The 12628-nt window shown below is 41.9% G+C and overlaps 2 protein-coding genes across 2 annotated transcripts; both read left to right on the top strand.

Annotated features, from left to right (window-relative positions):
* Window positions 1–294: 294 nt before the first annotated feature.
* On the top strand, window positions 295–4365 carry LOC145706476 (uncharacterized). The gene is made up of 7 exons (XM_081783889.1): window positions 295–365; window positions 478–567; window positions 615–698; window positions 747–943; window positions 985–1297; window positions 1342–1865; window positions 1910–4365. Exons 1-7 carry the CDS (start codon window positions 333–335, stop codon window positions 2037–2039), a joined length of 1371 nt encoding a protein of 456 aa, XP_081640015.1. The 5' UTR covers window positions 295–332; the 3' UTR covers window positions 2040–4365.
* A 2973-nt stretch (window positions 4366–7338) lies between these two features.
* LOC145707012 (dual serine/threonine and tyrosine protein kinase-like) lies at window positions 7339–12546 on the top strand. The gene is made up of 13 exons (XM_081784486.1): window positions 7339–7489; window positions 8344–8476; window positions 8569–8866; window positions 8913–9035; window positions 9108–9806; window positions 9851–9996; window positions 10039–10309; window positions 10355–10616; window positions 10841–11050; window positions 11095–11422; window positions 11464–11677; window positions 11783–11929; window positions 11973–12546. Exons 3-13 carry the CDS (start codon window positions 8636–8638, stop codon window positions 12150–12152), a joined length of 2811 nt encoding a protein of 936 aa, XP_081640612.1. The 5' UTR covers window positions 7339–7489; window positions 8344–8476; window positions 8569–8635; the 3' UTR covers window positions 12153–12546.
* The last annotated feature ends 82 nt before the right edge of the window (window positions 12547–12628 follow it).

Raw genomic sequence — 12628 nt, 5'->3', positions numbered from 1 at the left:
GGAGTCGGGGTGGACCGCGCCCGTCACGTAATTTTGCGTCGTGGGCGGCTGCTTTGGGCGATTCCCATTCGCCAAAACGCGCTCAATCGCCCGCTCCATCCCATCGTGCGTACTGTCCTCTCTTCACTACCACCAGAGGAGACGCACCAGAAAGCCTCAAAATACATTCCTCTAAACAGAAAATTTCTCCATAGAACCAAGCCATTGCGTTAGAGAGAGATAGAGCTTGTTCAACTCGCTGCTCCTTATCAGATTCTTCTGATTTTCAAATTTCAACGGATGAAGATTCTTAAGTTTTTTATTTTAGATTCGATCGGGCCAACCGGCCGGTTATGGTAACGTTGCCAATAAACGACTGTGAAAAGGTATGTTAGAAAAACTGCTGAACGTAAATAAGGAAATAATATTCATCGCGTCCTCAGATACTATTCATCGAATGCAACCTGTAATTTTCAGTAATAAAAATGTCTTCTTCAGAAAGCAATGAGTACTGCTGCCACGCTTTCCAACACCACAGTAGGAGCCCAGTCGACTAGCCCGAACCCGCTGTCGAAAGTTGTCGCAAAGGTTCGTTTCGTGTCTTCGGGAGAGAGTTGATTTACATGCTTATTCAGGAAAACGAGTGGGTAGCGCCCCAGTTTCACAGAAAGGTTCACGTGAACAACAGAATCTACATAGAAGGAGCTGGAATAGAAAAGGTGAGATGAGTTTTTCTGAATAACTCGGCGTCAATGGACGAATTCTAGCTCGGCTACGAAAGATTGACAGAGTACTTTTCCCGATGGGGGAAGGTATACAACGTCGAATTGAAAGTCAACAATCGCGACGGACGACGACAGAAGAAAGTTTATGGCTTCGTTACTTTTGCCGATGAAGGCGACGCGCAGAACTGCATCGAAGCAGCTAAAGCTGGTATCGAAATCGAACCAGGCCGGCCACTCAGGTAAGAGATGACGGCACGAATTGGTTCGATTCTTTTTCTAGTGTTCGAGCTGCTTTTTTTATGCCCCGGAGGAACTCTTTCGACACCGAAAAGGTCTCCAATACCAACTGGTCTAGTCAAGCACCCTCTGAGCCCACGATTCCGTCTAGGTCACCATCTCCCATTTTCGAAACGGGCGAGTGGAAACCCGAGATGGGAAAGCCGTACCAGGGCGCCAATGGTCAATCTCCCAATGCTGCGAACGCAAGTACCGCTTCCAGCGGCTACAAGCACCTCAGTGAGCAGGAACAGGCGAAGAAACTCTTCGAAATCTTCCAGAACTTGCCAGACTCCACGCAGACACGTATTCTTCATGTAAGCTTAAAGTTAACGACCATTTCATTAAACATCACTGCTAGGTCCTCATGGCACAGAAGTATCAGGAGCAGCAACTGGCGGCAATCAAAGACACAAAAGCCTCAAGCTTCAACTCAGACTCAAGCGGCTCATCAAGCGGGAGTGAAACCGTTCCGCTGGATCTAACCTTCGCGAACATGTCGATGATCAAACCACCCGTGTCGCCTGTGTTGCAGAGTGTTCCACCGCCAGTTCCAAGCGTGAATCAAAGCATGCCAGCTCCTCAAACCTCCCCTCAAATGAGTCAGTACCAACCAGAGCCTATTAAAAGCATGCCGATCCCGCGATACGAATCTGTGTCAAGAAGCGAAGTTCAGCCTGTCTCCCAGCAGCAGCAGCAGGCTTCGATTATTCCTCCAATGAGCCGCCAGCAGCCTCAACCGATCTACCAACGATCATTTAGCGACAACACTGGCTACGAGCAGCCCCAGCCTGCGCCTGCGTCCACTACCAACAACGGATTCACGGGAAACAACTACAGCTCGCGTCCAAGCGGTGTTCGACCAATCAAGAAAATCCTCAATGAGTAAGTCGATCAAACGGAGCCAGGTTGATTAGCGATGTTTTCAGCGAGGGACTCTCTCTTACCATTCCCGAATCCTTCGGCGCATCATCGCCTGTCTGCTGGCACATGCCCAACTCGCCGCCAAACGAGGACTACTTCATGCAGCCAAATCGCCGCGGCGTCGATTACTATTAAGTCGGTAACAGACTTTCCAAGTCCTCGAGGACCGTTCCTACTGGTTTGCTCGATTATTCCCTGTTTTTTTCCTTTATTCAGGCCATTTACTTAAACTTATCGATTGTTTTATGAATGAGTAGGTTTTTCCCAACGTTCCTCCTTCATGTTTGTAAGGGTTAAAATCTCCGAAAGAAACGACCGGGTCTTATTTTAATATGCTACCATATCATATCTTGGTTAAAACCACTACTGCAACTTCTGCCACTTTTCGTCTGGCGCCGCGTACGGATGTAAACATCCGTCAGACATCAGCGCCAGTTTTCGAAACAGCTTGGCCCTTCGCACAACCCCCGGTCGTTGGTATTGTTAGACACTGTCGAGCCGTTCGCCATTTCTACATGATTCGCGCCCCGCAGCGTGTTCCTGCGCCAGCCCACGAAAGTGCCGCCCACCCATAACTTAGTGAAAGCTCCCTAAAAACTTACGACTGCTTAAGCGTAATCGCTTTCGATTGCGCATCGGTACTTTTCGCAATGACCTTTTCAAATCGTCATTGCGACTGTTGATTAACATCAACCACTGGAGCCCACCAAAATGACGCCCTAGACAGTTTCAGCCGAAAGCGATCAGGCTGATCCCTGTTCAGTGCTCTCTTGGGCGAGGTGGTCTTCGTCTTCATTCATTTTTTCAATTTTCTGTTCATTTTCCGGGCAGCACTTGGGTAACGCGCACGCTGCGGCTTCTTTCCCGCGAGAACTGTAGAAATGGCGAAATCTGTTGTTCTCCTATGTCCTTGTTCGAACGTTCACCCGCATTTTAATATTTTTTAAAATTTAGTCACCTCTAACTCCTCTCTCAACCCCGACAAAATTGGGTCCTTTTCCATACCGATCCAAAGATCCATTTTCTCCCTCGTCAAATCTTCAAATTTTGATATTTTCTTAATTTGGCGCATTTTGCCTTTTTATCGCTAAAATTTTCTGTCAATTTTGACACTTCGCGTCGTTTGGATTTGACCCAGCCAGATCATTTTGGTCGGAGTCGTCTTCCTCATAGTTCAATAGACTCCCAATTGAAGCCATCAAACAATTTTGCTTTTCATGATCGGTTGGATCACACCCACACTTCCCTATTCAGACATTCATTTGCCTTAGTATAATTTTTCTATTCATCTCAAACTTTAAAAGATATCATTTCAAGTTCTTAAAAAAGGCAAACGAAAGTGTTTTGCAAAAAAATTATTTGGAAAAAGGCTTACATATTCAGTTTCTTCGGTAACCTTTCTCTACTCATTAATGTTATTTACTTTCTCATATCCTAAAGCAAGTATCTATCCGAACTTAATGATTTAATCATTACTCCTATACAGCTAGCTTCTTTTTGGGCCATTGTAAGATTTAAAAAATCTCTCAAAGCGAGGGCCTCTTCAAAAGTTGAAAAGACCCGGACACCTATAAAACTGGTGTCGCTGAATCTTTCAGTGGTTCACGGTTTTTCTGGCCACTGCGGGTGCAAACCGGACCATTCTTCGTACCTTGTCAGCTCTGTGCCCGCACTGGCACTGTTTTTTTTTTATGTTAGGCTAACATTTCTCTCAACACTCGGTGACCAGAACATTATCTTAGGAAGTTTTGATCCCTTATTTATCAAGTGCGACTATTTACAGTTTGTTTTCTGAATAAACTTTTTCTTTGTCAGTTTCACACTGAGTGTTATCGCTAGTTCCTTCCGTTCCACCTCGAGTACTGTCTTTGCTCTTTACTTACTTTTCATTATTTTTTTTCCATTTTTACATAGGCTCCTGTGGCCTTCTTTGAATTCGTAATTCCTCTTTTTATAATTCATCTAACCTTGGACTTGCTCCCTTTCTTTCCTCGCCGCGCCGGCACATTCAAAGTAGCACTATTCCCTTCGAGGCGACTTCCGGACGAAAGAGCAATCCAAAAGTTCAATTATATTCGCATTTTATTCAATAATAATAAGCAAAATCGTAGGGCTTTCTGGTAAAAACCTTCGTTTTCGTCAAGTATATTCGTTTACATGATGAATGTTACTCTGTACTTGCTCGATCATCCCAGGTGTAACTGTGAATGTAATGACCCTCAGTGGTGACCAGCTTTTTAACTACACTCCTTACGTGATAGCTTTCATGTTCCTTCCCTTAACTTTTCGAAGCATTTGTGTATGTTCTAGCTCCTCCACTATTCCATTCTGGGTCTAAGAAACGAGATCTAGGGTTACTTTTCGCAATCTTCGCCGTTTTCAATGTGACCATTCGAAATATGAACGATCGTTAACCCGCCCATGTTTGAAAGTTGAATTCAACAAGATAACGCAGAAATAATGATTTCTTAATTTTTCCGAGGAGAAAGTAAGAAAAGTGTCAACTTGTTTCGATTTTATTTGGTGCACGCAGGAAATTATATACAAAAAAACGAAGAAAGATTGATGGAAATCTTAAGCATTTATCAGGTCGTGCAGTTTCTGAACTCTTGTCTTCACACGAGCAAAAGCCCATCCTCCTCCATGATTGCATTCCAAGAATCTAGCAGTTACGTACTGTCAATTGCTTGAAAAGTCTATCTCCCAACACTCCGGAGTCCGGACACAAGTATATCACGAAAAGTGACTCACTATATAGTATATGCTGTTCTAAATTCTAGCGCTGATCTGATTCAAGCCCTTTCTTTTCTAAAAAGTCTGAAGAGCGTCAATTGGCGAGACAGGTGACTGTTCCGAAAGTTTACTTTGAATGAATTCTTTTCCCTTGGATAAGTCTGCACACTGGCGTTCCCGATCTAAAGTACTTTCATTCACAAAGCCTTTCCAAAATAGTAGTGGTAGTGATTCTTTCCTTTTCTATTTGTTGCTTTCTCGATGTCTCTGCACATTCTTTCAAAGGAGTTTCTAACTGCTTGAACTCGGTTCGCTTTCTTGATCGATTCCTTGTTTTCTTCAATGATGTCATCGAATTGTTTCAGCACCAGAGCTTCAAATGTTTTGGGAACCTTCAAGTTCCTCTCGATTGATACTGATGCGGCTTTCTAAGCAGAGGTTTAATAGTACGCTCGCGAGTTTTCGTTAGCGGAATTATTATGAATGGCTTTCCTGTTTTTCTTCCTTTATACTGCATCGCCAAGCAACATCGAATCCGTAATCACCGCTCATCTTGCCAGATTTAAACTCGAGAATGAATTCCCGATCTTTTTATTAGATGAATCCGTAAGAATGCGAGCAAGACTCAGTAAAGGTAGGATTTTCTCAAATTTATCATCTCTGCCTGGAAAATGCTGCTCAGGGATTCGGACTTCGCCCTGACAAAAATTGATCGTGTCTTGCTTGGTGGAAATAGTAAGGACATCTGTTGTACAATTAGTGAGTTCAAGTTGGTTCACAGTCAAAATAAGACCGGCCTGTATATTAGCTCTTGATGGTCTCTTCTTTTAAATTTTAAAGTTTTAAAAGCAGTTCATCAGTCAAGATTTCTTGACTCAAGAACCATTCCTGGCATTGCGATTTTACCCATATACACCAGTTTTCTCCGCCACTTGATGTGCGTTTTTTCAAAGAAACTTTTCAGAAAAACAATATCGTGAATTCTTGATAAAAAAAACGCTTCCTGTATGGATGCTGTGAACTTATTTCACCATGCTCGCCTCTAATTCTGTTGCAGCTCGAAGTTAGTACATTCTCTATGTAAAATAAAATCAAAAGCATAACGTCTGCTGCTTTGCAATATTACAATGAAAGGATGATTAAATATATGAAAAGATGACCAAGGCCGCCATGTTCGTTGGGAATGTCAATTTTACGCTCGCGTAATCGGAATTTTACCTCCGATTTTTAGAAATTATCGCAAGCCTGCAAAAATTGGAGTACAAAAAAGTTGCTCTTTCGGTTCAAAATATTCTGTATTTAGAGATACTATTAAAATGAAGTTCTCCGTGCTTCCGTTGTTGATATTGCCTTGCTGTACAATAAAGACCCAATTAAATAAAAAACGAACCTTTCTTCGCGCCTGACTTGAATCAAAAGCCAGAAATGATTTCTCGTTTGCTTTTGTGATCTGCTACGCATCATAAATTCTGTCAGCCAGTTTTTTTACGAAAAATTTGGAACGTACCTTTTACAGCCAAGTGCCCATTATCGCACAATTGATGAGAACGGCCGCTTTTGCGAGTAGTGACTTAGCCGCAATTATCAGCAACATTTTCTGATTTCAAAACTTGGCCCTAGAAGAGCTCAACATCTCCACTTGGATATGAAGGTCAAGTGTTCGTAATTACGGCGTGTGCTTTACAAACAAAGCATGATATCAAGCGCCCATGGTTCAAATTTACAGTATCCAGCCGCGGTGGCTTTTTAGGTCGTTTCAATTCAACCCAGATCAGGCTACCATCGACCCAGATCTTTTGAGGAGCTTTTTCATAGAGCGAATTTCAAAGACGACTTCAAAGGTCAAGCAAATCACTCACCCCGAAACTTGTTTAAAAATGTAAACACTTTGATTCTTTATTGCGTTTAAGCTCATAAATACCACTGAGATTACAGAACACAGTCTAGGTTTCCTCTTTGTAAGATAATGCCATTCATTTACCCATTATTCTTTATAATATTTTTTTAGAAAATCCACATAAATTGATTTAAAGCGGATGACAATCACTGTTGGTAGCTTTCTTTTTCTTGAGACAGAGAGAGAGAGCAATATAACTACCTACTAGTTATGTAAGAAAAAGATTGACACAGATTTGAGCTTCTGACCTCGCCAAGGTGTTTGACTTCTTAACATTGTCTAGCTATTTCTTGGCAATATTTGTTTCTTTTATTTTCCCTCGCTAAATATTTTCAACGGCAAGAAACAGAAAAACCAGCGACGGTTTTGAGGTCAGTTCTAGGTCTAACTAGTTTTAACGAGTCTAAGTAGATTTTTATCGATTATGATAGTTTGTGAATGTTCACTTCTCGTAAAATTGACAGTTCTGTCGTTATTCTTCCGATGTTGATAGATTCCCAAAAACATTAGTTGTGTAGTGTTGTTGTTAAACATTAAAGTTCGAAGCCAAATAAAAGGTCAAAAACAAAATAACTTAGTAAGATAGCTCAAGCCATTTTTGATAGTGAACACAGTAGGCTTCAGTAGAGTTGAAAATCGCGGGCAATTTCGAGCGCGAAATTGGTTTCAGTTAATCCCTTTTTCAGTAGACAAAGTCTGACTGGGCAAACAATTGTGTTGGCTGGGAGTACAGTACTCAGTGGGAAAACTCCGTGGAAAATTTTCCTTTCAGAAATCGGAAAGAGATCGAGCTCGACAGCGCCACCAGGCGTACTCCCAAACTTTTTGAGCGGGAAGATTGCGCGCTCGTACCGAAATTCAAATTTTCGAAATCAAGGAGAACTCAAATACGAATTTTCAAAGAGAGCTAGCTTCGTAATCGACGGCGGTCACGATTTTTCAACAGAACGCTTCCGTAAGATAATATTTTTTCAACAAAGTGAAACATTTTTTTCTTCAATTACATTCTTTAGCGGTCGACGCAGCAGGGATTTTTTGATAATATCTTAGATGTGTCATTTCTGAATTCACACCTTTTTAAGGTTTTTCAGTCTTTCAGACCTAAAGTTATCAAACCCCCCAGCAAGGTACACGTCTAGCCTAGAACAGAGAGCAACGGCCATAGTCAGAGAGAAGAGAGATAGAGATCTTAAGTCTTGAGTGTATCACTGTTTCAAATCGCAGCTGAAATGCAAATAATTGATTCGGACAAAAATTGGCCTCTACAAGAGGTATTGTTTGACATTTTCACTGAGGAAAGGAATCCACAAAATCGAGATTTTTTTAGAGAAACAGAGCAGAACTGATTTTATCATTATTTTTTTCTCAGTATTGAAAGATGGAGAATTCCTCATGATAACAGAGAGAAAACATTGTCATTGTTTCATAATTTACGTCTTTTTGGAAAAATGTTGGAAAATTGGTCAGCCATCCGTCAATGGCTAATCGCTAAAGTGGGTCTCTCTTTATCCGGGACAATTGAATAAACAGGACTTTTTGTTTATTACCCTTGGGCGACGAAGACTAATTTTAGACCTTTTTCCCCATTTCTAGCTATATTTTTGCCAACGAATTTCCGAAAGAGACGGATAGAGGAGAACCTATTCAGTATTGGTTTTAATTTAGAAGCTTGGATTCTAAAGCCTTAGAAGAAGATCAACGCAGATAGGCAGGGTTCAAAGAACACTAGCTCGTTAAAAAGCCATAAAAGAGGTTGCTCGCGGGGATGGGTTTAGGCCAAAGTTTCGAAATATTTATGGGCTTTTTTAGACTGAAAAATCGAGACATTGCTCGTCTTCGAGAAATTTATAACATCACAAATCAGCAGCGAACTTTATTTGCCAGAGATGATGACTTACACCGACTTCTACTATGCGGCCAGCTGATTGAGTGGTATCCCGTTGTTTAAACAGGAAGGGCTCTTGATCTTTATTTCTTCAAAAATCGAAAAAAGAGAGACATAACGGACAAACATGTGATCATGCAATTGCTAAGCCCATAAAAGGAGAAATCATACTTTTTCTGCACAAGCTCAACCTGGAAGAGCGCTGAAAGCGTTTTAATGACGGCGACTTTGGCTTACCAAACACGCTTCTCCATTCCAACTCAGTTGGACACACCGCCCACTGGATGGCGTGGACCTTCAGACGTGGGTCCTTCAGGTTCCCATCTTCTCCAGCAGCTACAGTCAAGGCCATCATCAATGGTCAACGTGCCCATATCAAAAGCGCTCAATGTTTTCGGAAGAAAAGCCGACGAGTTGCGACAATCATATGACAGCACTCTTCATCAGGTGATTCTATGAACTAGAGCGCTCAAATGATAACTTGGAGTTCTAGATCAACTCGCTGCGAAACAACTTTCCAGAGTTGCCTGCACTTGGCAGTGTCACTTGTCCGATTCTGCAAGCAATCCAAGATAGAATTCCATCTGGAATTGCTATTTTCGGTCAAACTTACCAGGTAAAATCGTAGCAAGAATCGATCACTTCGCGACACTTCTTGGACTGCAATCAACAAGGAATATTATTTTAGGCGAAATGCTCTGTCGTGAACGAACTATTCAAAGAAACTATTGTATCGCAAGAAACAACAGAAATCACCGAGGGCCGCATGATTCGCATCAAGTATGGATTCGAGAATTATGCGACAGTTGGAGACAGTGGAAGTTACGTCAACTTGGAATTCTTTCCAAACTCTGTTGAGTCAGCTTACTCGGAAGATTCAAACGGCTCGTCAAAAAGTGGGCTTGCCAAAAAAGAGCTCATCCTTTTGCCGGAAAAAGAGGGTCAACTGTCTAAAATAGAAGAGTCTGCGATTGAAGTCAGCTTAAATCATATTCTGCTGAAAGATGGTTCAACAGTCATGGTTTCTCCGAGTGGCGGCAGCTTTGGAATCGACGAAATCGTCGACTCCGCCATGGATGTTTGTCTCCCCTTCGTTATTTATGCAATCGAGCGAGCGAGCTTTACGCATAGAGAGCTCGAAGATCTAAAATACCTTCAAAAGAGACTTCCTCACTCAGCTGTCCTCTTCGTGCGCTCTGCAAAAAATGAAGAGGAGTCTGAGCTAGCAGATCAACTCGAAAATATTGGTTACCTCAATCCAAAGGGATTCACAACTAAGAGCTGGCTAAATCGCGCCAGTCGTTGTCAATTTTTGCCTTCATTCACTGACTTTCATGTGGAATTGGAGCCTAATATTAGACGCCAAGCTCGCGCATATCTGATCCAGGTAAAATAGTTACAACCTGGGAGCTGTGAATTGTTATTTATTAGGCTTCTACTCACTTGATCAGTCTGCTAGAATCATGTATGTCGAAGTTACTGAACAGATGCATGGACATGTCCAGGGACTTAACGATGACGCCAAAGCGTCTCAACTACGCAGAAGAGCAAGAACAGAAAATATTCGATCTCTACCGGTAATATCTTTTTCAAGTTCTGAGATTATGAATAAATTTTAGCTCCGTAACATTAGAAAATGTAAATGATGCCATTGTGAAGTCAATAGCAATGGTTCTTGAAGAAGTGGAGCTCGGAAAACATGAAATATTGCTCAATAACTGGAAGAAGGGAGCTAGGATGTCGAATCGCGAACTTGATGAGCGTATTAATACTGTCGACCAGTATGTTTTGAACCAAATTTCTTCAAAAAGCAGTTCGATCATTTGTAATTTGGAAAATATTGGTGATAAAGGACCACTAAAACGCTCGCTTGAACTACTAGAATCGAAGGTAATTTAATTTAAATAATGTGTTCAAGCTATCAACTTTATTTAGGTTGAATACAAGCAAAGTGAAAGTCGACCGTCTGTAAGATTGACAGAATTGCTCAACGCGCCTAATGGACATACACTTGCTATTGATGACGGGCTTCCAACCTCTGCCGTCATCACTCGCCGCTTCAAACGTGTATTTCAGCCGAAAACGCACGCTGACGCCGACAATTCCGCGACAAGTTGGGCACAAACGCATGTAGCAAATTTGATGGCATTGCTTTGCCCACGGAAGCTCGGGACTGCTCTCCTCCGCCAAATAAAAAGTAAGTTTTTCCTGTCGATGATGGAAGGGGTCAGGTGACCCAATCTTTGAAAAAACGGAATTTGACTCGCAATTATTGTCCTTATGCGGCAGTGCTATTTACTTGCAACACAAAGAGTCGATTTTTTGTATCCGTTGAAAGGCGCCCTTTTTTGTTTTCGGAACGCGGGCAAGATTGAATATTTTGTACTCAACGGTTTCTCGAGTCATTTATTCCATATTCAGACCGTCTTTACGAAGCTCACGAGAACTTTATTACCTCAATGGTGCTTTTGGATCAAAAACATCAAAACCGTTTGAACAAGGTTGAAAACACAAAATTACGATTGCGCAGACACGTGTGCCCACGCCTAGGTCGCCTTATGCTCGAGAACTCTTCCTTCCGCGACTTAATTATGTATGGAATGCCAAAAATTGGCCGTGAAATCGGTAGAGGTAAAAACAAGTTATTGGCAAGCAGAATTTTACGAAGTATTCAGGTCAATATGGAATTGTTGCTCAGTCCGATCACTGGGGGCATAGGATTGGAGTCGCCGTCAAATCTGTCATTCCGGACGGTGATCGGCAGTGGGGAGATCTCTCGCTTGAGTTCTATTACACGAAATGGTGGCTAGAGCCTCATCCTCACATAGTGAAGCTGTACGGTTCTCTTATTGACTATGACTCCTATGGGCCCGAAGAAAACTCCCAGCCAGCCGTACTCTTAATAATGGAGAGGCTTCGACGAGACCTCTACACGGCAATCAAGCAAGGCATTTCTTATTGCGACAGGTTGCAAGTTGCCCTTGATGTTGTGAATGGACTTCGGTTAGGGTTATTCACTATTATCTTTTTTAAAATTCATTTAGCTACTTGCATTCCCGTGGGCTCGTCCACCGCGACATTAAACTGAAAAATGTTTTGCTGGATGGGAACAATCGCGCGAAAATTTCTGACTTGGGATTTTGTAAACCAGGCGCGATGCTTTCAGGCTCGGTAGTTGGAACACCTATTCACATGCCTCCTGAGCTATTCAAGGGCGCTTATGATGCCTCAATTGATGTCTACGCTCTCGGCATAATGGTAATTTTTCCACTTGATGCTTCAATTAGCCAGTTCGATTGTGCCTAACGAGCCTGGAGCAGTTTTTAATTACTTATCAAACATCGCCTTCATCTTCTCTTTTAGCTCTGGTACATCTGCTCTGGATCGACAAGATTGCCTCAGAACTTTGAGCGCTGCTCGAGTAAAGAAGCCCTCTGGAACGCCGTTCGAAGAGGTGCACGCCCTGAACATTTGACGAAATTCGACCCGCGAATGTGGACTCTGATGCAGGTAAATAAAAAGTAAAATGTTCATTTTCTAATATAAATCAAAGGAATGCTGGAAAATGGAGCCCGACGAACGTCTAAAATTGGGAGAGATCGAAAGCGAGCTCAGTTCTATCTTGGAGATTGAACGCAAAAAAGTCTCGAAAAACAAAAGTGTTAAACTACAAAAGTCAGTTGGACCTGGCGAACTCGTTGTTTCTTCAACCCCGCGATCCCAGAATGGCTAAAGAAAATCTTAGTCTCTTTCAAATATCCCAGTGCTTCACCGAAAATGAAAAACAAACTAATCAGTTGGTTATGTCAACATTGGCATGTCTGTGACATTGCTCGTGCTCAAGGCTATAATCCTTGAATTATTCTTCCTAAGAATTAATATCTTATATTAACTCCTATGATATCCAAGTGACAACTCAGGCGGGCCCTGTTATAATATTACTAGTTCCCGCTCTAATCAAGCTATATGATACTCCTATCCAAAAAAACTGAATTCTTTTTTCAGCCTGCCCTCCTGTCTGCCTGATGACTTATTATTTCAGATTCAAACTGACCATCTGACAAAAAACTAGTTCACAAAGAATAAATTATTTCTGCTCTAACAACGAATAAACTAAAAAGAGAATACTCACATGACAATTTCGAAAATTTAGGAGATGGCAAAAATTTCCGCCATCTATTGCTAAACAAGTGTTAAAATAATTATACC

This window comes from Oikopleura dioica, chromosome XSR (assembly GCF_907165135.1).
Source record: "Oikopleura dioica chromosome XSR, OKI2018_I68_1.0, whole genome shotgun sequence".
In the NCBI taxonomy this organism is placed as follows: domain Eukaryota; kingdom Metazoa; phylum Chordata; class Appendicularia; order Copelata; family Oikopleuridae; genus Oikopleura; species Oikopleura dioica.
This window is presented reverse-complemented; position numbering and strand designations above follow the sequence as displayed.

Excerpts from the sequence above, each read along its gene's own strand:
- LOC145706476 (XM_081783889.1), top strand. The coding sequence starts at position 333 with ATGGTAACGTTGCCAATAAACGACTGTGAAAAG. Across the intron at positions 366-477 it reads CAATAAACGACTGTGAAAAG|AAAGCAATGAGTACTGCTGC; the intron begins GTATGTTAGAAA and ends TGTCTTCTTCAG. Across the intron at positions 699-746 it reads AAGGAGCTGGAATAGAAAAG|CTCGGCTACGAAAGATTGAC; the intron begins GTGAGATGAGTT and ends GACGAATTCTAG.
- LOC145707012 (XM_081784486.1), top strand. The coding sequence starts at position 8,636 with ATGACGGCGACTTTGGCTTACCAAACACGCTTCTCCATTCCAACTCAG. Across the intron at positions 9,807-9,850 it reads CTCGCGCATATCTGATCCAG|GCTTCTACTCACTTGATCAG; the intron begins GTAAAATAGTTA and ends GTTATTTATTAG. Across the intron at positions 11,051-11,094 it reads TGGCCGTGAAATCGGTAGAG|GTCAATATGGAATTGTTGCT; the intron begins GTAAAAACAAGT and ends CGAAGTATTCAG.